Source organism: Antrostomus carolinensis, unplaced genomic scaffold (assembly GCF_000700745.2).
Source record: "Antrostomus carolinensis isolate BGI_N321 unplaced genomic scaffold, ASM70074v2 scaffold33170, whole genome shotgun sequence".
Lineage (NCBI taxonomy): Eukaryota > Metazoa > Chordata > Aves > Caprimulgiformes > Caprimulgidae > Antrostomus > Antrostomus carolinensis.
Genome location: NW_010287039.1, coordinates 25,827 through 50,181, shown reverse-complemented (window position 1 = coordinate 50,181; position 24,355 = coordinate 25,827). Strand labels below are relative to the sequence as shown.

Genomic DNA, 24,355 nt, shown 5'->3' with positions numbered 1-24,355 from the left:
CAGTCAGATTTAAACTATATGTAAATTAAAACCACCTGTCCTACCAAGAATTAAGCTGGTATTGGTCAGCTCTACAATATCACATTCAAACTTTGATCTATATATCATCTACAAATTCTAAGTTCTATTTCCCAGTACTTGAGAGAGCATGATTGCTTACCTTAAAGAACGGGAGAGAGAGAGACTGACAATAGAAGAAAGCAGAAGAGAAAGCACTATTTTACACTGGAAGTTGGACACTTTACTGAATAGATGAATATAGCAAATATCAGAGAGACAGTGTGTTACCACTCCTTTTTAACTCTCTCTGAAACCTTATGGCTCCAGTGGAACATGTGCAGTACACATTACATTCATAGACTAGCTCTGTACAGAGAATGGGGCAGTAAGCAGTAGCCAAAGAACTCTGATGTTAAGGACATGGATCTTAACAGTCCACAGGCTGAAATACAACAGTCACAGATTCCATTTAGTCCCTATTCCAAAGTCACAAAAGATAAGAAATACTTCCCAACCTGGTAGTCCCTGAACCCCGCGGGTCAGGTTCTCACCTAGCTAAGGCTGCCTGTAGCTCTTCTTCCTTCTTGGCCAGTTGCATTTTGAGTTCTGCAATCTGAGCCTGCAGCTCAGCAATCTGGTCATGCAGATCACTGGAGTCCCCTTCAAGCTTTCGACGAGTCTTTTCCAACTCTTGCCTCTGCTTTTCCTCACGTCGCAGACGTTCTGATGGAGATGGGGATACATTAAGTTACACAGATGACACATACTCAGAGAACATTATACAAGCAGAGAAAATAAAGCTATTTAAGCAATAGTTTCTGTCCAAACTGTAGCTGAAGTGCATTATTCTGTCAGGACCTAGACATGCAACTGCCCCCATATTTTGCCCCCAAAACATATCTGGGCAATTTCCCTTTCCCTCATCTGACAGCCAAACTTCCTTCTCCCCTTTCACTGGAATAACAATGCCAGTCTCTCCCAACACTCACACCACACAGGCATAAGCACTCATTAAGTGATGCTGAACACAAGGTCTGCTCTCCCTTTACTGAAACTAAATAGGCTGACTCCGGCTGTGTTAACCTGATGTCTCCAGATGAAGTGCCTCTAGCTTGAACTCTGAAGAACTTGTGCAAACAGGGTATCAGAAACAGCACTAACCCTGACAGATTGATGCTGCTGGAAGTAGAAAAGTGGAGACACTTCCACAGCAGGAGAAGAAAGAGAACCAGCCTCTCTTCTCCATTGGCCTGCTACATTGGAGAGGATTTTTATTTAGATCAAGGGCTCAGCTGACAAGGCACATAACCTTCAGCCAGCCACTGAACAGCTCTATCAAACCAATCAATAGCATACACACTACAGACTAATTTTTAACCCCACAGACACTGGAGAGGTCTAAATCTCTAGAAAAGAAACTGAAGTTCAACAAATTTTAACAAGAAACCACTTAAAATTAAACAGGCAAGTCCTTTGCAGTATCTGCCTTTAAAACACAAAACAAAACAAAAAACCAACAAAACCAAACCCACCTTCAAGGTCTGTGATCATGGCCTCATGCTTATTCTTGAGTTTGGCTAAACTTTTAGATTTCTCTTCTTCCTCTGTCAGGTTGGTTGTAAATTCAGACATTCTGTCTTCCAACAGTTTCTTTTCCTGCAGAATTGAGAAGGCAGTGTCAAAGCAGTTGCTAGAATTACAGGAGATTTTTCCAGAGCTGATTGCACTTAAAGATGTAAACTTTATTAGTGCCTACACCTGCTTGTAACAAAAGAAATCCTTTCAGGATTACAGACAATATTCAAATAAATGGTTACTTAAAGATATGTATTTGATAGCCCTTTCAAAGCTGAAAGGGAACTCTGTTTATGAAATAACTTGATACTATTTGGCATAACAATGTATCAGAAAACATTTGCTCGTGGATCATTATTTAGTCAAGACTATTTAAATACCATACAATACTGACTTGTAAAGAATACAGGTAGGCAGCTAATTTAAAAAATTCAGTTCAGAGTTGTCAGAGACAAGACTGAATTAATTCATAAAGTTTCCCCATAATATGGGAAAAGTCAGCCTTTGGTGGGTGGTTCCAGGAGAAATACCTGTGCATCTTTAGTGTGCATAAGAAGCTGCAGGAGTCTTACCTTAGCCAGTTTGAGATTCTGATCTTCCAGAACTATCACATCTTCTTCCAGTTTCTTCAATTTGGCCTCTGTGGTCACTTTTTCTAGCTGCAACTTCTGCCTTGCGCTTTCCTCTTCTTCAAGCTGCTCCTCTAGTTCCTTCACAACACCCACAGAAAAGCAAGGCATCTGTCAGTGCTGCTCACTAACCAACGTAACAGCACAATACCAATATTAAAACATGGAAGGTTTCTTTACCCTCCCTTCAAGGTATTACCAGTACTTTCCAGAAGTGACTGTGTAAGTCTGTCATGACTTAATGCAACATACTGCATTCTAACAAACAAGTTTTCTAGTAGAGGAAACAATGCTATTTTGCAAAGAATGCTACCATTCCTAAACACCTGGCTTAAGCAAAGACTTGTCTGATTATTTGACAAGTGGCCATCGTCTTCGTCTTCAAGAATGGAAGAGCTCATTCCAGATGACTGACTGAACGCCTCAGGCTCAGCACTAGAATTGCTGTCTTGTTTTGCTTTTTCCACAGACAGATTTTCCTACGCTTTCTTTTCTTTTGTTCTCTCTCTCCTGTTTCCCTCCAATCTGGCACAAAAGAACCCCTCTAGCCCTTTACTGACAAGAGACAGCATTGCCAAGGCATTACCTGGATGTTCTGCTGCATTTTCTTCTTCTCAGCCTGCAGATGTTGACACCGTTCTTCCTCTTCCTCCACCCTTGCTTCCAGGTCATGACATATCTCCTCCAGTTCTTGTTTCTTGGCTGTCAGGCGGGCTCTTATCTCCTCAGCTTCAGCACAGAGTTCAGTTTCTGCTTGCAACTGTTCCTGCAGCTGCATCTTCTCTGCCATTAGCTACATTGGACACAAAGCCAGAAATAAGACAAGCTCCAAATTACCAAAGCACTTAGCAATCTGTGGTAAGTGAAGTTATGTGCTCCTGTGTTCCACAGTTAAGTCTTTAATAATTGCAGCAGTCTCCTGCTGCTAATCAAAAGCTAAATACCAAAACATAGCTTTTAAGTATTTGTTCTCTTTCACAAACCATGCACTGCAACCACATATTATGTTAGCCTCAACAAATTTCTCAAGACCACATCCATTTGAAATAAGAAGATTGCCTAGTTTGCCCTACAGAAAAACAATCTTGCTGCCACCTTCTGCGTTCCAAACAAAAAGGATTCCATTAATAACAAGGCTGAATTAAACCAGCTTGCTATAACACTCAGCCAAAGATGACTTTTCTTCACAGAATGGCTATAGAAGGGCAATAGGTGTTCATTATACCAAATGACCTGCTAGAGGAACTGAGCTGGCAAGAAGGACAAAGGAATTGAACAAGATGGCAGCCAAGTTGCATATTTCAACAAGTTGAAATCCTGCAGCTTATCCATCAGATCAATAAAACAAAGGAGGAGCTCTCAAGCAGCTGTCCACAGAGAGAATGACTTTTACACATGAGATTTGCAAACTCACCTGGGCCTGGAAGGTCTCCATCTCACTCAGTCTATTTTCTGCAGCTAGTTGCTTCTCCCTGACCTTTATTAGTTCTTCTTCTTTGGCCATCATCTCCTCTTCCTGTCTGCTTACTTGCAGAAGGGGCTTCACCTGAAAAGGAAACCAACGAGCCATGTATAAGGAACAAGGAAAACATGAAGAAATGCTCTTGTACTTGATAACCATTGAACAAAACAGCATTTTAGATAAGTATCATATTTGAAGGACTAATTGTTTTGTTCTGAACACTGGGAGGGTCACAGAGGACTAGATACCATCTACTCTGCCAATAACATACTTTCTGCTTGTCCAACTTTTCCTCCAAGATGGGATGCATCAGGAAAGGGTTGAGTAAACTCCAGACCCTCAAGGTCCAAGTAGTAATAGCAGGAAAATAAAAAAGTTATACACAGTGGGGAAATTCACACGTAGGTCAATATAAAGAAGAAGAAAAAAATAAAAAAATAATAAAAAAAATCAAACACCACCCATCTCTGTGCTCCCCCATCAAAAACCCTTAGAAGTAATTTCATAGGAAAGAGAAGAAAAAAGTTTAAACTCTGCTCTCAACTCTCATTTAGCTACAAAGTCTCATTGCTAAAAAGCAAGAAAACCCATATATTTAGAAAAGAGACCATTTCTTCATGTGTTCATTGTCTTTACAAAGGTAAAATATCTACAAGTCTAACAACAGGATCATGCCTCAACGCTTTTCCTTTGCTCTTACAACCCTGAAGAACAAGATGGCAAGCCATCCCCATATTAACAATTTTTGTCTAGCTAAATTCACTAGACACATAGGGACTCTTTGAAGTGCCATGTCACCACAGTAAGTGATCCTCTTACTCTTCTTAGGCATAAAGCATTAAAAGGCGACTTCTACTTTTCCACAACATTACTTGGATATAGTTTTGCACTTGGTTTATGCAGGCATACTGCATAGCTACAAAAAATGCTATGAAATTCTCTGCCTAAATGAATCAAGATGTAGTTGCAAGCCAGCCCAATTGTAGAGGAAGTGGTTTTTGTGCTCTGGTTCAACCTGAGAAGCTGAAATTGCAACCAAACTGTCAAAATTGCAAAGGGAAAAATATTACCTTGGTGAACAACCTCCACCATTGCCAGTTCCGCAGTTTCAAATAGGCAGCACAGTTCCTCTGAAGCACTTTCATGGCTGTCAATTGCTGCTGGCGCTTGGCAAAGGCTCTGCAAAGTAAGTGGAGGTCAGACAAAGGAACCCACAGCGGCACACAATTCTCTCCACCAAGCACTTTCTTAGCTATCTCTCCTTTTTAACTTTAGAAGGTTCCCTCCTAAAAAACCAGCAAAATTTCCAGTTAACTTCCTCTATCTTTTAAAGGTTTCCCCCCCCCACCCCTTAGGTAAAAGTGATTGTCCTTTCCTTTATTCAATTTCCTATTTAAGAAAGTTCTTCCCTAATGTCTTCTAATCTGAAAAGCCTTGTTATTTTCACTTCAAAAACAGGTAGATCTGAAACAGAGGTGTGTTTTCCTGTCAGTCTGACAGATACTACTTTTGTTTTTAGAACTGTACCACTTGCAGTCCTACCTAATAGCTTAAGAGAAATCAAACATCTCCTGGATCAGTAAGTTCCTGTACTAAGACCTTTTCATTTTCACATCTGAAGTTTGCAGCATTTCTGTCAAAAACTTTGCCTTCTGTATACTACTCCTATAGGGACGGACAGACTTTACCGCTTTGCTACTATGTGGGATAGCAGCACACTGAGATTCTTGCAGGTGCCAGAAGTTTGGCATTACAGAGATCAGAAAGACCTAAAAACAATCATCAACTGCTATATATATATAACAAGTAAAACTTGGACTTTTGGACAAAAAATAATTTCTAGTCAGCTTTTTTGGAAGAGAAACTTGAACCTAAATGGGAGAAAAACATATGTTGATAATGTACTTTACAAAATACAGTCCTTACTTTCTGGCCAGGTAGCCTCTGCAGCATGCTTGGAAGCCAATAATGACATCTGTGATCTTCAGGTCTCTCTCTTCTTCAAGATGAGCAAGGACCCCAGCTCTGAAAAACACTTTACTCTGTCCAATTCGATAAAGGTTGGAATCCAGCTCCAATGCTTTGATCTAAAATGAAAAAGAGGAGGATTAATCTCTTGCAAAGACTGCTTCATCACAAAACGTATTTGTGTCTCATGGCTGTAAGACACCACTTCCCTACAATGAACCACTTAGGCCAACCAAAGTTGCTAGCTCCCAATAAAGCCCCGTCCCAATTAGAGGAGTTGGAGCTTAGCCAAGTACAGCATGAAATGGAGTAACCAGAGACACAAAACATGATAGAAAGCATTGTTTAATACAACACCACATCAAGTACTCAGAAGTACAAGGATGCTGTTAGGAACATACACCTAATCACAAGAGTAATCTTCTTTTCCTAAAGGAAACACACCTGTTCATCCTTCCCATTTATTTTTTCTCAGTCTTAATCTTTGTCAGAAAAAGGCACCCCAACCAACTTTCCCATCCTTTAAAGGATTTGCTGTCAACACTTATACTAGTTAAGAGAAATACAGTATACTCCTTTAAGACAGAAAAAAGGGAATCCCTTACAGCCAAATTCAATTCAGTCTCCCCTCATCTTTAAGCTACAGAGCCAAAGCTTTCCCTTTGAAGCATGCAATTCTGCAGAAATTAATTGAAGCCTTCACTGAAAGCATTTGTCATCAGCAGGCCATTAGAAAAAGTTTGTTGAAGCTCATACTCTAAGCATATGTTAAAGATAACATTAATGCTTGTAAGCATTTTGATTCCATGAATACTGCTGGCATCTCAAAGTATATATCTGTGGAAACAAAGATCTTTGCCTAGGATTACTGAACCTCATGCTAGTCAAAAGCCTCCATCTGCAAAGCCAAGAGACAGCTTTTTGCACCCTCCTTCTCTCAGACAAAACATTTGACTTTGGAATCTTGATCTATGAGTACAAGTTATATTTAATGTACACAACTGATTTCCAAACTATACCCATAGTTTCTGGGTTGCCTTACCATCAGCACACAAGCCTGCTTTCCATCCATAAATCCTTTGGGAATTGCATTTGGAGTTAGGATTTCATATCTGAAAAGGAGAAAGCATTAGACTAGTTACACACGTATATTTGAAAACAACAACAAAAAAATCAGTAATGCATTCCTCTATGGCATTATGAGTTTGACAGCTTATGGTCTTGTCAGAAGAAAAAAATTACACCTCTAGACAATAGAGTATGAAGCAGCAGTCTTAGACAAGGCCCTCTATACCTCCCCTTAACTACTTAACTCTCTCCTTTTGGGAGACTTTGTGCCAAGGAATATGAAGGGACATGTTCTGTGTTGCTGTCTTTGAAATCAATGGCAACCTAGTTGCTATAAAATACTTCCGTTTTTGCACTTACGTCTCCTAGCTTTGTCAGGGGAAAGACTGCTTCAGATTCTTTTCTAGGCCTTACCTTTGTCTGAATTCCTGGAATACAACTCTGTTGGGGAAACCCTGACGACAAATACGGATTCCCTCCAGCACTCCATTACAGCGAAGCTGGTCGAGGACTAAGTGGGGATCTAGTTTTCCAGCCTAGTGAGAAAAAAAGCGTATTTTGTAAACACCACAAAGCTTTTACAAAAGGGCCTTACCCCCTTTGCTCCCCGTCTTTTTTGTAAAGCAGACGGTTCTCTCTTTTCCATTGATTGGAAGCTTTTATGCCACCATGAGAACTGCAAAGATCAGTCTCCAAAACTGTGGTAAGCATACAGTTATTTCAGATCATCCTAAAAAGATATCTTGAGAAAACAGGACGTCTCTAAGATCTCTTGTAAAACCTGACAAAAGATAGCAAGTCAGCTACATGGTCCCAGAAGCCCATGTAAGACTGCATGGGCTGTAGTGTTACAACTGTCATTACCTTTTTCTCATGGTTGGGGATAATACAACGGACGAAGTTGGGGTTGGTGTTCCTCAAGGTAGCCATCAGTTTAGCCAGCTGTTCTTTATAGAGCTGTCCCACTGTTCGGAACATACCCTTCCTGGTTTTAAAGGCCCCTGGCAATGCTGTATCTGACATACCAGCTACTTGATCCAGACCAACAATACGGTCAACTAGAGAGAGCACAAGAAAGACTGTTAAAATTCTGCCACAAACAAAGAAAACATTGGAACACACAAAGAACATCTGGGTAGAACAGGATAAGTGAGAGGAACTGCAGGATCCTTTTTGCTTCATCTCTACACAGATGTTCACTCCTGTACAGAATTTGTGCAGGGATAGGAGCAGGAAGGAAAAAAAAAAGCAATAGCTCACTAAAGGAAGTTTGAGTAATGGAGTCAAACTTACTTCCAAACATATTCTACTGATGCTCTGGATGGCAGCTCTGGAAGAGCAATCTAGAAGTGAGTTTCAGATGCTTCTACTTGCTTAGGTTACAAGGGAAAACAACAAACCAAGAGTTCTAGCTGCTAGCCCAGCAGAGTCAACTATTAGTTAACTCTGACCCAGAAGGGGCCACAGTTAGAGAAAAAGCCCAGCTTCACTCTTGCATTACAGGGAGAACTGCCATGATTGGTGATCAGAAAAGCCATATCTACTTGTAAACTGAGCAAACATGGTAAAAGGCCTGATAGAAACCAAACCTCAAGATACCACTGTTTGAGTTATTTTTGGACTACAAGTATTCTATGACAAGAGACATGAACAATACCACTAGGAGAAAGTCAGAACTCCCTGCCCGAACAGATTCTCCACTATGCCACAGTGACATCCAAGCACTGATGAAGCTAGCACCTTGATGAGTGGACTCCAACAATCTTTTTTTTCAATAGAAGCCAGCTAGATCTGAGAGCAGTAGAGGCAAGAAGAAACTAAAGCATTACTTTTTTCCATTGCTCTTCTAGATAGAGAGAAAAATTCACCCACCCAACCAAAACCAACTGTATCACTATAGATTTCCACATCCCCAGTACAGCTAATATTAGTTTAGAACTGCTCACTTCTAGAGCAGCTGTTAGGATAGGGTCAAGGTTGCCTTATCAGAAAGAAAAGAAGGTTATGTTACTAAATGACACCACACTGAAATCCACAGAAGAGTGTCCCAGACTGTGGCTGGAACAATCCTCTTAAAAATGTTGAGCCCTGCGATCTACATCAAGATAGCAAAAGGGACGGTCACTCGCAACAGAAGATCCAGCTAAGAACAATCAATGATAACTGATCAGCTGTGGTTCAGTTGGCATTTCAATTCCAAACGGAGTCTCACACAGCAAAGGCCTTGTGAGGCACAAGTTGCTGAGGGCTGTTTTTCATGCAGTACAAGTTCTTTTGCCAAACTAACTCCCTTTTCAGTGATTAGCAGCTGAAATCAAATCCCAATACTAGAATAAATGTTAAACTGGATTTCAGTCTAAACACAGTCTCAGAAATCTTCCTTCCAAATCTTGCAAGAAATACAGTGTTGCTAACTACATTCAAACAGTTGTCAGGGATTTGCTTTTAGCTGTTCCTAGGCAAGTCTTGCAAGAGCAACCTTTAGCACATGAATATGTCCATATTTTTCGTGTATCCACTTGCAAGGTGAGAGTTTTGCTTTTGTTTTAAAGTCCGTGAGGAGCTACTAGCACAAAGCAGAGGAAATGAACAAGAAAGACAAGCAGGTATGACAAAGGGACAAAGAGAAGTTAACAGAAGCATTTCTCGTATGGCTCTAGGATGCATTACACACATGACATGACAGCTGGTTTTCTCAGTCACCTGGTTCTAGATGAAGAATAGGAAAGTGTTGATAGAAATAGGCTCTCTGAACGTTCTGCATCTCTGCAACAGACAGAGACGTCAAAGAAAACCCACCACAGAAAGTGACAGAAACAGTAAGACTCAAAAGCAGATAAACCCAGAGAAGATAGAGTAAAATACTGAACAACACTGCAGAAAGAACACACTAGTTGCAGGACTGAAAACAGAGATTCAATCTCAGATCTTGTGTTTGAGTGTTGCAGTTATGCGAGCTGCTGGGACATAATGGTGCATTCATATTCTATCCTGGCATTCTTGGTTTCAATAAATAATTGCTATACATGCAGCAACCTTAACATAAGTTGATGCAAGTGAACCTTTCTCTTAAGTTACTGTGAACTTTTAATGCAATATCATGATCTAAGCAAAGGATGTTCCAGATAATGCTCATCTTGGTGGCTTAATCTTCAGGAGAAAAAGCAACACAGCTCATCACACACTTTCGATGATAGCAAACACTTCCACATAAAACAAAAGAAAACAAATGAGATTAAGTTTAATTACATACCATCTTTCCACAGCTCAGACACAAACTTATCCGATGACTGGTGGAGAAGAGTAGCAATGTTATCATTCAGAGGATCCATGTTCTTCATCAGCCATTCATCTGCTTTATAATCCACCTGGGGAAGATAAGCACGTCAAAAAACTTTGGGGGGGATTTTCTGTAGCACAAGATGCAACAAGATCCTGCAAAGTCTATAGAAGTAGCACTGAGGTTTGCACAATCAACAACAGATTAGCTCATCATTCTTGGATTTGCCATCTAAGTAAGCATACCTACAAATTTCAAACCCCAATAAACAGCTGCATGTTCTGCTTCATCAGTAAAGGGAATGGATTTGCAATGCTAGTTTGCATCACCCAGTGTGTGACATAAAAAACAACTGCATCATCATTTTGATGATGAAGTCCTGATGCAAGGTTTCTGAAAAGTACCCCAATTCTCACCAAGTCACAGAGAAAAAAAAAATTAAATTGGTGTCAGTTTGACATGTCTTCAACTATATATATATATAGTTGTAGACATATAAAGTTGAAGTTTTTATTTTTATATATATATAAACTTGTAGGCATACCCCCTTAGGCCCTGTAAGGTCCACAGCAATGGAATAATTTAGTGAAATCTTCCACTGATTTCCCATAGGCAGTCATTCTGCTAAGTAGCTATTTCTAAGAAGCAGTGGTTATGCATTAGAATATACAGCAGATATCCAGCATTCACATTTTAGCTACTAATTCTTTACCTTGCCAGCATAATGTATGATACAGAAGTCAGCTTTGTCTTTCAGCTGTTTTGGCTTCTGAAATTTGGGGTGGGTGCCTTGTTCTTGTACAACTTTTTCCACAAAGCTTTTGTCTGTTGCTTTTGGGAACCAGCACTCTTCATCCAGCAGGGCCAGTATACCAGGAGGCCCAGCCTTAAAGAAGGAAAACATCAAAATATCATTAAATACATGACTACACCAATAAGTAACACCTTCAGATGGCTATAAAAAGAAAAGGATATCTAAGCCTGATCCCAAACACATTCATTGCTGTGTGATACCATTCAACTGCTTCCATACTAATAGAAATTGTTAATAACACTTAAAAATTCTCATCTGAATTCTGATTATTTTTATGAGATGGTATCTTCCATTACCTTTGTATTGGTTGTTTTACATGAGCTTTTTAGTAGAAGGAACACTACCACACTGTTCTCCAAATATCCAGATGTACAAACAGAGAAGACCATAGCAGAACATTTCACAAGCCAATCCTTATTATTGGAATATTTACCATGACATTTATAAATGTTCAAGTTTGTTAGAGCAGAATGAAAGCAACAGAGATTCACAACTTCTCATCACTTAATAGTTAAGTAAGGATGCTCACATGTGAGTGGCTGACAATCTATGTTCATGCAATATTTCCTACAGAACTGATACTAACATTTATTGGTGATATACTTTCAGACAAAGACGAAACTGTTCACTTCTGCTTCTAAGCGTACCACAGTGTCAGTAGAGGATTACAAAAGCTAGGAAGCCAGTTTCCACTCTACAGATAGAGGTTATGTGCTCAATGACAAAATCAGTGCAGCCATTTCTTGCTGCTTGATGGTAGAAGAACAAGCTTACCGGCTTCTCTATGAGGTCAATGCAGGGCTGCAGATCCAGGCCAAAGTCAATGAAATTCCACTCTATGCCTTCCCGCTGGTACTCCTCTTGCTCCAGAATGAACATGGTGTGATTAAAGAGCTGCTGCAACTTTTCGTTTGTGTAGTTAATACACAACTGCTCAAAGGAGTTCAGCTAATGAAGAAAAAGGTAGAAAGATGTTTGAGCAGTTGCTTTTGAAGACATATCTACTATAATCTTAGCACAAAATAGCACATCTATACTTCAGGAATTTCAGCTAGTGTTCTGTGTGGGGTGGATATCCCTTTGTCAAGAGCCTCATTTGCTTATGAACTGCCTTTCTTGTCATGTGCCACTGCATTGCTGCTGCAATCCCTAGGGAATTTCATATACACTGTTCCTCGGAATTTGCAAAGGAATGTTTAGTTGTAAACAGCAAAAGAATTACTGCAGCTACTTAACCTAGGAACAGAAAAGACTCTGGTTTTCTCACAAACTCAAGGCTGGCCAGTCTGCTTCATAGGAAGAGGAAGCAACAGAAGCCTGAAAACAAATTCCTAAAAGAATGTGGACTGGAAAGTCCCTTTTTAATCCTCATATGTAAAATCAGAGGAAGGAAAGTAAGGGAAATTTTGCCAGTATCTCCAGATTTCTTCAAACTGTAAGTACAAGGTTAGCAACCCATGGTGTATTTTCATGTTAGAACTCACTAAATATAATGCAGTTGCTAAAGAGAATGGTCCTGTTCTACTTCCTCTAGGTTCCAGAAATTCCTAACCCTGTACTTCCACTCCCCTCCTTTTCATGAGATCCAGCAACCATGAAACCAAAGACAGACTGATCAGAGAGGGGCAAGGGGGAAAAAAAAAAATATCAACTTTTCTGTGTCTTAAGTTTTCCATTTCACGAATAAATTGGTACAATTCACTTTGCAGCTGCACATGAGCTAGATCCAGCATAACACAGGAGCTGCCTGGCTGGGATTGCATCAGGATGGTTCTCTTCTAATGGCAGCCTGTGGTTGCTTCAGACTAAGTATAATGCAAAGCCTCATTCTAAAACTGTTTTTCTTGACATGATGGCTTGGCCTAACAGTTCACTGCAACCTGTAGAGGGAGCTCCCACTTCCCCTCTTTTCCATCTCTCCCTTAACTTTCCTTCAGCTCTTCCTCTCCTACATTTATCTTGCATCACTTTTTTTATGCTCAGATTCACCTTTGCAGACTGATTCAACTCTAAAACACCCTAAGAGGGCTAGAGAGGTGAACAGTACAAGCAGTTGCAGCCAGGAGCATCAGAGGCTAAAAGGAGCAAGTTCCCTCCTTTTCTGCTTCAAGGAGCTGCTGTTGAAATTGTTTAGCTGTATGTGAAACCATGTTCTGATCCCCGATTTTAAGGCTGCATGCAGAAAGGAGTATACATAGATCAGAATTTATGTTGGATATGATTTGGTCTATCCTGTCTTTGTCTTTTACAAAATACATCAGCAAGAATAAGAAACCATTTCTAACAACTTCTAATGACACTAATAGGTTTCAGTGGGTCATCCCTTAAATGTTTTGGGACAGACTAATAGGGCATAAAATTTTAAGTCCAGTGGTGATTCATACCTCCACATGACATTTTAGAAGACTTTTTTGTAGGTTAGCAAACTCTTTACTGTAAGGGTGTCAGAGCACTGGAATAAGCTGCCCAGAGAGGCTGTGGAGTCTCCTTCTCTGGAGATGTTCAAAACCCGCCTGGACGCTTTCCTGTGCAACCTGATGTAGGGAACCTGCTTTGGCAGGGGGCTTGGTCTAGATGATCTCCTGAGGTCCCTTCCAACCCCTACCATTCTGTGATTCTGTGATCCTTAAGCTGGGAGCTATAAAGAATCAAGAACACCTGGAAATAATTCTAATGCACAAGCCAAAAAGAATGTAAGTATCAGAATATACAGCAATGAGATAAAAACATTTGCAGAATATATAACATACTAAAGACTGAAACACTTAAGTTAGTTAATAGCTTATCTGACAGTTCACATCAGCAGAGATCTCAAACAACAAAAGCGGAATACACATCCTTTCCAAAACTATACTGTTCTTTTCCAGTTTTAAAGTGATTTCCTTCAGTGGTCTTTGCTCCAGGGTAAACTGTGCTGAGTGCAAGGACCTGACAACTCCTTACCTCAAAAATCTCAAAGCCAGCAATGTCAAGGATTCCAATGAAGGACGCGCCCTGTCGCTTGGTCTTATCTAATGCCTTGTTGATACGCATAACAAGCCACCGGAACATACGTTCATAAGTGGCTTTAGCCAGTGCTTCAATGGCAAAGTCAGCCTAAATAGGAAAAAGACAAAGATCAGGAGTTACATTATAATCCAGAGGAAGGCAGAGATTTTCTGTTTTGGCATCTAATGGCCCAACTGTAGTATGAGATTTTCCCTCCACCACCAAACTCACTGAGCGAGACTCATTTCAGAGGTTGTTCCCAATGAAAGGTAGGTGGCACAGTGATACCACATAAACTAGAGCAAAGAATTTGTCTTATTAAATTAGTGTGTCAAAGCCAAATTTTAGGATCCTGCCTGTTGGAGAAACCAATGGCTGGTATTCAAGAAAGAAAAATTATGCTCAGTCACCTCCAAAGACCATAGTAACATAGTGTGGTCACTGGCCCAAAGAAAAGCATTTATATTCTTTTGTAATTTAGGATTTGCAAAGTCCAATCCCTCCCTCCCATACCACTACTCTTGTGACTGACATAAAAATACTATGTCTAGTAAGAAATTAAATATCAAAATGGAAAGGCAGCCTTTGACTCTTTTTATACTCTCTTTCTAATCTCTTCCATGTTATGGAAGGCATGGGGGCATGTTTATTTACACTGAGAATAAGGATGTGTTCATAAAGAAGGCATGCAGTGAGGAAGCACAGAGGCTTTGCTCCATTCAGGAGGCAACTAGGTCCTGGGTCTGGTTTCACTTGGAGCACAACCCAATTCATGAGTGTTACAGAATTGACAGTTTCAAGAGTAAGCAGCAAATTCTTCTACCCTAGGAGCTGACCTACTCAAAAATGGTGCCTTCTGTATTACAGCAACTTGAAAATGTCATCCTTGCATACAGCACTGAAAGAATTTACTCCCTTGAGACAGCCAGTCACTAAATTTAGGGGAGTTGCAGTCTCTTTTTTTTTTTTTTCCCCTCAGATGAGAAAAAGTGCTACAGAGGCAGGGTGATTTCTACCCTTATACAGATCAAGTGAGCAAATACCAGAAGCAATATTTATGCTACATTATTAAGTGTGGTTGCCATACACTGCAGTCATAAAATGTTTATTAAACACTACAGAAATCTCTATTAGGTTTGTTAGCTTTGAGTCAGCAAGATTAAAGACTACAGTACTCATTCGCTTTTAGAGAATACATACCTGCTCTTTGGTCTGAGCTTTCTGGACGTAATCTCGCCCAACTTTGATGCGAGGAGTCAGGATACCTCTAGTGAAATCTGTCACATTGATACCCAAGAGGTGAGACACTTTCTGAGCAGCTAAAGATAGTAAGAAGAAACAACAAAGAGATTAATGTTCTTTCATTTTTTCTCATATAAAGCAAGAGAAAAACACTCCTGCAACAGCCTTCCCAAAAGAGTAATGAAACAGCTTATAAAAAACATTAAATTAAAAACAGGTTGATGACAAAGATGGATATCTTCAAAACCAAGAAAATCTCCCAAAACTCCTGCAACCCATGCCACAGGTTACTGAGTTTCTCCAAAAGTCATGAGAGTAAATTTGAAGAAATACTGTCATACCACTAAGTCATGACACGGAAGCTTTATTAAGTGCATAGTCTGTAATCAATTTAAAGATACGTCAAGTAACGGATTTCTTAATCACGCTAATTGTTCTGTCTTAATTTACTGATTAGTCTTTGAGGCAACTGTGTATTCCAGCTTCAAGTTCCAAAATCCAAATGGTTTACTCTCCTCCCCAAAATGCCATTTAAAGCATATTTTCCATGACAATAATAGACAAAAATATAAACACCGAAAGCTAAATTAGCAATCTCTTGTATCTCTGCAGTACATCTATAATGAAGGTCTAAGAGCTAAGTCTTTCAACAGATAACCTTCTATCACATGCAACACGGTGCTATTTACACATGCAACAATGGGCAGCATAATTAAAATATATACAAATGTTTTACACTGACCACAAAACTATCTACCTTACTCTTACGGTGACAAGTCTACCTACAAAGTCAGCAAAGAACATTCCTGAAGTCTGATAAAATAGGTTTGTAGGAGCAATCATTCCTAGCTTGGTTAAAACACACACAAGCTACATATTCCAGTAGAGTAATCCTTTTCATCTGGTCATCACATGTGCTTCCTGCCCAGGCCTTTCACAGGAACAGTGCCACATTCCTGCCCATGGGTGGCTGCAAACCACGCCTGGTAAAACAGTGTGTATTTGTATGAAGGACCATGTCAGCTCCTTTGACAATTAACTCACCTCATAGAAAAACAGGACTCCAGCATTCCCTACATACTGTAATATATTCTTCTACCTGCAAGAACTTCTGGTAGGCTTTTTTTCTGCATTTTTCTTTGGGGTGGGAAAAGCAGATTGGTTACCTGTATTGTCTGGCATAGAGGCTTGGTCTGTATTACGCTCCTTCTTGAAGACTATGTTGCCAAGTTGAAGAACACCTGAGATAACCTTCAGTAGACCTTTCAAAATAATAATAGTAATAGTAATAGTAATAGTAATAGTAATAGTAATAGTAATAGTAATAGTAATAGTAATAGTAATAGTAATAGTAATAGTAATAGTAATATAGTAATAGTAATAGTAATAGTAATAGTAGCTTAGTGTCAGACATCACCAAAATCCCTGAGATGACCCAGTTACCTTTCCTGACATAGTTAATAGGCCCTTCTCAATATCTTTCTGGAATTTGGGGAAAAAAACCACACAGGTAATTCCTCTGACTCCCACTCCGGACACGGGACTCTCCCTGTCCTTCCTATGCAAGACTACACAGCCTGGAAATTCACCCATTCTCAACATCACTATAGTAAAGTGGGAGACAAGATTGGCAGTAATGTGCCACCCTAAAACATCTATATTTTTTGACAAAATGTTCTTTGTTAGAGGGACAAAATTCACTGTTAAACACAGGAAAGAAACAGTTATTAAGAGTACAAACCAAGTAAGAGAAGGAAAATTTTGTTCCTTTAACCCTGTACCACTTTCAGCTCTCTGACCAAGGTCTGTAGTCCATACAGAAATATTATAATGTATGAAGGGCATCAGGATGCAGGCAAAAATGCCTGTACATAACTATTACTAATTACATGCTGAAGCACCCTATCTATTGCTAATGCTACATTCATACTCATCGAATGGTGCATGTCACAAAAGCAGTATCAGATGCTAGGACAGGAAAGACATTTTCAATACCATAGCATCAATTCAATTTTCACTGTGTATAAATCAAAGCTCATTGCATAAAATCTTCTAGTTGCCTTGAGCAAAGTAAACTGACAGTCACTTGCAAAGGGAATCTTGTACCAAAGATTTTCTCATTCCCTAATTTCTACCTCTTACAGAAACATTAGATTTAAAACAATACCCTTCTGATAGCAGAGTGAACAAAAGCTCCATATATGCTATATCAGGACTAACAGAAAAGAAACATATGTCTTCCTAGTGGCATGTTATGAAATTCAGTAGTTTGACAGCTGAATTTGGAGTCCTGGCACTTGGACAGACAGCTTATTTTAATGTTGTCTCATCAATTAAGACAGTTAGTGTTTAGACTTCACATCAAAACTAAGCCTAGCATCCAGCCAGCTACTCTCTGTATTAATTCTTCTAAGCCTATAAGGAACATTAATGCACTTCACACTTTGAACAGCAAGTGCATAACACTAACGCTGTCTTTGCTGTAGAGGCTGGAACCAGTAGCTCATCTATGTGACAGCAAAGACATGCTCTAGAGCATACATTAGAAACCCAGCCCAAAAAACTGAGCATACCAGGACATTCTGACAATAAAGTAGGTTGCCAATTCTTTTATTTGGTTTACACAAATGTCTCTTCACCTCCACATAGCAATTTCAGTCTCAGATGATACAGGATACCAAGAAGTGCATTAACTGTGGATAACAACAGTGTGGATTTATAGTAGACTTGACTGTGAAGAGCAATAGTTAAGGCACAGGCATATATTCCCTACAGCCACAAGAGCTGCAGCCTCCAGCAGAGAAGGTGGAGACCTCAAACCACCACAGATGCTTGCTTCAGTGTAGAGAAAAAACAGTCCTAGTTTTAAAAGACCTTATACACTCAGAAACCGAGATTTTGCAGAACACTCGTTCCTAACCAGTCAGGCAGACCATGAATGAGACAGCACAGAGCTCTGGTGAATACATTTCACTGCACTTTGTGCTGGCTGCATGCAATTCTAGCTTCACTGTCATGGTACTGTGCTCCCAGAATCAGACAATATTAATTTCTGATCAGCAGTTCACTGTTAAGCTGGAAAGAAAGGCACTATGACCAGGCCATTCTCAAAGTACTAATCCAGCAGTGGCTGGATTAGATACTTTAAAGCCACTGCTTAGGGATAGGGGGAGCACACAAGCCGTGCATTGCACAAGAGAATGAGGGGATTCTTGTATCTTGGATGTGTTATTCATAAACTGGATATACAGCCCTCAGATTGGATACAAAAACAGCAAGCAGAAGCATGTTTTCATTAGCTGCTTGACTGCATAAACTGAAACTGTGCTGGTAGACCCTGAGGTGGGTCACTCCAAAGCCACTAAGTTTATTACTTGCACACTGGTCACTTGGGGGGGCAGGGGGAAAATGGGCACCAGACAAAACAAACCAAACAAAAACCCTAAAACAAATGAGAAAAGAACCCCAGAACAAAAAAAGCTCCAGAGATATGATCTGTTCCCTCTTTAATTTCCTTGCATTTTCAAGCCCTTGAGAGGATTCATACCTATCTGCTCCTCATCTGGGATGCCCATTATCTTCATTGCCTCCATGGTCTCTTGAAACATATCTTTGTCTTGCTGACCCGGGATCGTAACATGCCCATTGGAAAGGAAGCGATATTTGTTGTAAGGCTCCAGCAGCAGATCAGCTTAGGAAAGAATTGAGAAGGAAATTACTTTTTTTTTTCTTTTTTTTTTTTTAAAGTAGACAACACACTACAGATCAAATTTCTGACTTGCATATGGTAGCAGGTGCTGGATGAATCCAGGATTAAGTCTAGTTTTACTGCAGGCTGAACACTGAATGTATTTCAGATAAAATTAGAGCCTTATTTCTTTCTGTTCCCTCCTCTGGACTACTCCACCAAAGCAGTGTCAATCATCATTATCCCCTAAGTCTATAAGAAGCAGGGATTAACTTGAAAGTAAATTTGCCTTTAATTTCAGACACTTAATTTGTTTCAAGTCAGGTGAAAGTTAATATGTAGCTCTTGAATCAGTAGCAACCATGAGAAAAGTCCTCTCCTTTGTCCTTCCTCCAGATCAATTTGCAGCTCTCGCACAACATGGACCCTGCTTGCTAGGCTGAGCTAGGTACACTAGAGTCCTAGACTTCCAGAGCTGTTTAGGTGCTAGCAGCTTTGTTCCATTCAGTTAAACACCACAGTAGGACTATTCCTGCACTAGAAGGGTTTACATCATGCAAGACGAGACTAAACATGGGACAGTGATTTAGATAAGGAAGGGCGTAGAGTCATTGCTGGCAAGGAGACAAGTGCAGGAAGGAACCAGAGAAGCAAGTTTTCAGGAACTGAGAAGTGCAGGGGGAGGGCAGAGGGATGTATGAGTGTACAGAAGAAGTGGAGGAGGAGTAACCATATCTAAAAGAGCCAAGAAACTCTGAAGGAACAGGTCCTAGACTACAAGTGTTTTGGACCCTCTGTCACTGTGATGAGGGAACCCCACAACAACAACAACAACAACAACAACAACAAAAAAAATCACACTTACTTTTCAAATGCTCCCCTGCCCCAGATAGCAGGTAGTAAAAGATGTGGAAGGTTCTCTCCTCTTTGGCTTGACGAATTGCACGTGACTTCTCCAGCAGATCTTCAGAGAGTCAAGGCATATGGCAGGACACACAAATCACTTCCTATTCTATGCCAGGAGAAAAAACCTCTGCTTGATGTTCTCCTCATACCAATTAACAAGTGTATTGATTTAGCAATCATTATCAGTTAGCAACCCACTGAGCCTCTGTTCTACCAGCCTCTGAATAATGGCTATGATAAGAGAGACTTAACTGATAAAAACCAGAAAAACAGTGCCCACCTATCCCTACTTGCCTTGGACAGAAGTGAGAATGGCTTATGAAATTCCAAAGCTATTAACTTTATTGCAGTTTATGCTTTCATTTCAGCCTACTAAGATTAGAATTTATTAATTCAGAAAAGATTTCCACCATGATCACAAAGGTCACAAAATACCATATGAAGAAATGGGAGACTGCAACAGTAATCTTGCTAGCATAAATGTAAGTGCTTCCTACCATTTTCTCGACCCGACAAACAGAAAGTCAGTTATGAAGAGGTTGTTAGGTATCATTATTGCCATCTCCATGGCCTTTAACTTTTCACTTTAAGTGGTTTCAGAAAGGATACAGGTCTCAATATTGGCTCCAACAATGTAGCCGTTGACATCAAAGTTGATTCTGATGAACTTGCCCTAAGAAGAATATAATAGCATTAAAATTAGTATTAATTCTATCTGGTAACAGCAGTAAATAGCAAAGGTAAACCTTCTCTTTTCAATCCAGGAAAGGAAATTCAGAAGAGGTCGGGCAGGTGTTAGGTAAAACATAAGGTCAGCCAACAGGCAATACCTGCTAATCACAACAGCAATTTAACAAACAATACACCAAACTCTTTCAGACATTTCTGACATTCAGACAGCCTACAATTCAAATACGTTATGTTTCAGCCTACATTTTCCACAACCAAGGTCCCTTCAGTTTCATGTGCTATATAATCTAGACAGTTCCACCTCCCTCAATGTTGGCTTCAACCATTTTCATTTAGTTCCAGCTCTAGATTCCCCCATCTGCCTCTCACACTGTCCACTGCTCTCCAGAGCAAGCAAAATAAGGAAAAGTATTTGCTCTCCAGGATAAAACTGACTGTAATAAACTTACAGTAAAAATCAGCATAGATGATCCTGGCAAAGGGTCAGGTTCCTCCATTCCAGAGACCTATCAGGTCTATGCTAGATAACTGACTGAATGAAATTCACATTTCTGATTAATTTGAAGGAAGTCACTCACAGACAGTTGTCTTATCCCTGACAGCAATTCACCCAAAAGCAGGACAAGTCTTCCATGTGAAAGCATAGAATGCTGGCACCCATGCTAGATAGTAATACTCACAAATCTTGAGGAGTTGTCATTCTTTACTGTCTTGGCATTTCCAAAGGCCTCCAGGATGGGATTAGCCTGGAGCAACTGTCTCTCCAGTTCTCCCTAAAAAGAAATCAGAAATTAATAAAGTAAGTAGTGGTTCACTGCATTAACCTTGGGTCAAACCAGTGCTGAAGTTTCAATTCACACTAGCTTGGCATCTGTTGTAGAGAAGCCATATTAAACCTTAGGAGATGATCCCTTAAAACTTCAAAGGAGACTCATTAGTTATCTGGGTAAAACAGAAACATTCACAAATATGCCTTATTCCCTTCCTTAACACAAGGGCATCCTAGTGCTGTCTTTCTGTTAACAAGAAGCCCTTCAAAGCCACTTGGCCATAACATCCCAGAGAGCTCCCAGGATCAAAGTGAAACACCGTACCATCAAAGATCAGGCCCTCATCGTCCAGGTATCTTGCCACCTAGGCTGGAAGAGCAAGGAAAATCCTGTCTTGCTACTGCACAACAGCCCTGAACTCTGCTAGTTGTAGGAGGTTAAGAAGTTAGTCTGAAAAGGTCTAATAAAAAAAAAAAAACAAACCCAACAAACAAAAACAAACCAAAAAGTCTGCACTAGGAATCTTCATCTTCCAAAATACAAACAAGTAAAAACCTCCTTTGTAAAGAGGCACACAAAAAAAAGAGAATTAGTGGTATGCCACAAACTGCATGATCGCTTGCGTTCTGCTGCTATATTCACGTACTCCTCCCCTCAAGGAACACAAAATACTGGAGCTGTAGAAAAATTCAGAACCTTTATCCCTGCCAAGTACTAGACCACTGGAGCATATACACCTTTCCCTGCAGGCTCTAGATATATCCTTGGCTGTTTTTAAAAATTACTTGTCCTCTATGCTAAAAGCGTGGAGTTCTATATATTTCAAGATTATCTAAAAAGCTTCTAGAGACAGAATATGACAGTTTAGATTAATGTTTCTCTTTTTAGCCATTATCAGTAAGTACTCAAGACTTCCTGTGCATAACAGATGGAAATAAAGTTTGGTTTGTGAGAACTGGAATTTATGGGCAAATTATTTAAGGGTATTTCTGAAGGAAAATTGTTCTCATTCATTCTCAAAGTGCATTATAAAACAGATTAGTCCTTACATAGTCTCTCTAAAAATACATGCGTAGAAAAAAAAGAAAAGAAGAAGATACATGAGAAACTGTACAAAGAACTCAAAGTCTTTATTTCTTACTCCCACAATCACCTCACTGTGCTTCCAAAATGCACAGCCAAAGAAGACCCTCAGCCCCTGCAGAACCACACATATACAGAAGGGGCAGCTGGTGCAAACCCTTTCATTCACTGTTAAGTATATATAAGAGAGTCAGCCCTGGGAAGGGAACCTGAGCTGGGACACGCACTGTCTCACAAGAGCCAGCGTGTGGCTTTGTAAGGAGAAAACCTTTAAACTAGAGTTCAGTCCTTGAAGCTGTGCGGCAGTCACATTTCCCCTCCTGTTCTGGCACAGGTATTGAAGTGAGAACACTCTTCCCTCACCCCATTCCTCTTTCCCATCCTGCAGTGAAGTCATGGGCCTTTGTTTGTGACTGCAATTTGTTACTGTGCAAGTGAGAAACGCCAGTAATGTGGCATTTCAACCCAAATACGGAACAAGGAGGGAAGAGATTAAAAAAGCCCATTTTTTTCCTCTCAACAGAAGTCAGGCTTTGACATCAAATCTATTTTAATTATTTGGCTAAAAATAAAACTAAGGTCATGCTTAGCTACACAAAGATCAAAAGTTTATAGAAATCCATGCTATAGACCCTCCTGTTATTTAGCATCTCAGGAAGAAAGTGTCATTAGTGTTAAGTGGGTGTTGGTAAACTGTAGTTTAGAGGTGATTAGGTTTCCTGAACCACCAAGGTAGCAATATGCATAGAGAAGCCAACTCAAGCTCACAGCAATACAAAGCTCTTGGGAAAGGAAAACACTAAAGAGTTGGTCAAGTCACTTCTCTCATGACTTGCCTTAGCACCATGATACATTGGGAAGATCAGGATCCCAGCATGCCATGGCAATGGTAGATAGGATGAAGTGGATGTGATTACTGCAACATATCCATTCCTTCCTGTACACCATCCTTGTTTAAAGAGACAGTCCATTATCTTCAAATATTTTAGAGAAGATTTGGGTGGAAGTTGCTGAGGTTTTTCTACCTCAAATTTTGATAGTCACCTTTCACTAAAGGAAGAGACTTCATTGTTATTACACAATGGATATTTTTGCAAAGCAAAACCAGTACAACACAGCTGTCTGTCACAAGCTTTCTAGAAATTCTAAAGTTCCTATCATTAAGATGCTGCCAATTTTCTGACACCTGTAATTGCCACTCCTTGACCTAAAACAAATTTGTTTAATACTTGGCATGCATTTGAAGTATGTATAATATTCCTCATGAAAACAGAAGCAATAACAGCCACTGGATTGGTTAGCCTGTGGTTGGACACCACACACTTCAGTACACTCTCTACTGCTCTGAAGTTACACCACCAATTTAAAGCAATTAAAATCCTTGACATCTATCTTGTACTCTGAATTTTTTGCATCTCGTACACTTTTTGGAATGATTTCTATTCAAGATAGAAGTTTTGCTAGCCTTCTATTGTTCAGGAAGCATGAAGAAAGGCATCTAGAAATCACAGCTAGCTTTAACAGCATGCAATTTAAAAAACTAAAAGATAGGAGGGGGTATTTGAGTTTTTTGTTTGTTTTGGTGGGATTTTTTGTTGTTTTTTACACTTTAGGGATTTGCTTTTGTATTCTTCTCTGCAGTTGTGTGAGAGATTCTCAAATAACTGAATCCCAACAACAGTGGGTTGGATGGAGAAGGGAGAAAAGTCATCAGCAACCTAGCCTTTATTACAAATATTTAAGCATTAGCAACTATTGCCCATGAATTTCTGATCAGCTGCAAACATTCTCATCTTGAAAAAACCATCACATGCTTTAAGAAGTCAGTAGACAAGCAGAGGCTAAACATGAGAAAACATCAATCTCAACTTCTATAAATAAAGTTTCAACAAATGAAAAAAAGTGTTTCTATAATTAGATTTTGTAGGCCCCAAAAGCAGCCTTAATGTGCTTAGTAGTCACACCATGCAGCTAGAAGCTATTTAGCTGAATATACTAATGCACTGGGATCAGTGGAAGATGCCACTACCTCCAAAAGAAAAGAGCTAGAGTTGAAGAACATGCTTTATAAATCTGATTTTGCTCCGATACTTGGAAAAACAGCGGGTTACATCCAAAACTTGGAACAGGTGACAGTCAAGAAACCTTCCTGGTAGATAAAGCACCACTACTTTCTATATCATCATTGGTTA

The 24,355-nt window shown here is 39.8% G+C and overlaps 1 protein-coding gene across 2 annotated transcripts in view; it reads right to left on the bottom strand.

Moving 5' to 3' along the window:
• MYH9 (myosin heavy chain 9) overlaps nt 1–24,355 on the bottom strand; it is a 56,119-nt gene that overhangs the window by 12,270 nt on the left and 19,494 nt on the right. Inside the window, exons 5-26 of one of the 2 annotated variants that reach the window (XM_010178218.1) lie at nt 21,207–21,221; nt 20,991–21,083; nt 20,230–20,293; nt 19,580–19,678; nt 18,574–18,717; nt 16,193–16,288; nt 14,985–15,103; nt 13,740–13,892; nt 11,571–11,744; nt 10,695–10,868; nt 9,956–10,070; nt 9,406–9,468; nt 7,567–7,760; nt 7,117–7,238; nt 6,677–6,746; nt 5,593–5,753; nt 4,737–4,845; nt 3,619–3,750; nt 2,791–2,997; nt 2,148–2,285; nt 1,533–1,656; nt 552–723 (exon numbers count right to left, since the gene is read on the bottom strand). In XM_010178218.1, the coding sequence (XP_010176520.1) occupies nt 552–723; nt 1,533–1,656; nt 2,148–2,285; nt 2,791–2,997; nt 3,619–3,750; nt 4,737–4,845; nt 5,593–5,753; nt 6,677–6,746; nt 7,117–7,238; nt 7,567–7,760; nt 9,406–9,468; nt 9,956–10,070; nt 10,695–10,868; nt 11,571–11,744; nt 13,740–13,892; nt 14,985–15,103; nt 16,193–16,288; nt 18,574–18,717; nt 19,580–19,678; nt 20,230–20,293; nt 20,991–21,083; nt 21,207–21,221 (2,738 nt within the window). The remainder of the gene's footprint in view (nt 1–551; nt 724–1,532; nt 1,657–2,147; nt 2,286–2,790; nt 2,998–3,618; nt 3,751–4,736; nt 4,846–5,592; nt 5,754–6,676; nt 6,747–7,116; nt 7,239–7,566; nt 7,761–9,405; nt 9,469–9,955; nt 10,071–10,694; nt 10,869–11,570; nt 11,745–13,739; nt 13,893–14,984; nt 15,104–16,192; nt 16,289–18,573; nt 18,718–19,579; nt 19,679–20,229; nt 20,294–20,990; nt 21,084–21,206; nt 21,222–24,355) is intronic. The other variant, XM_010178226.1, reaches the window with a different exon arrangement.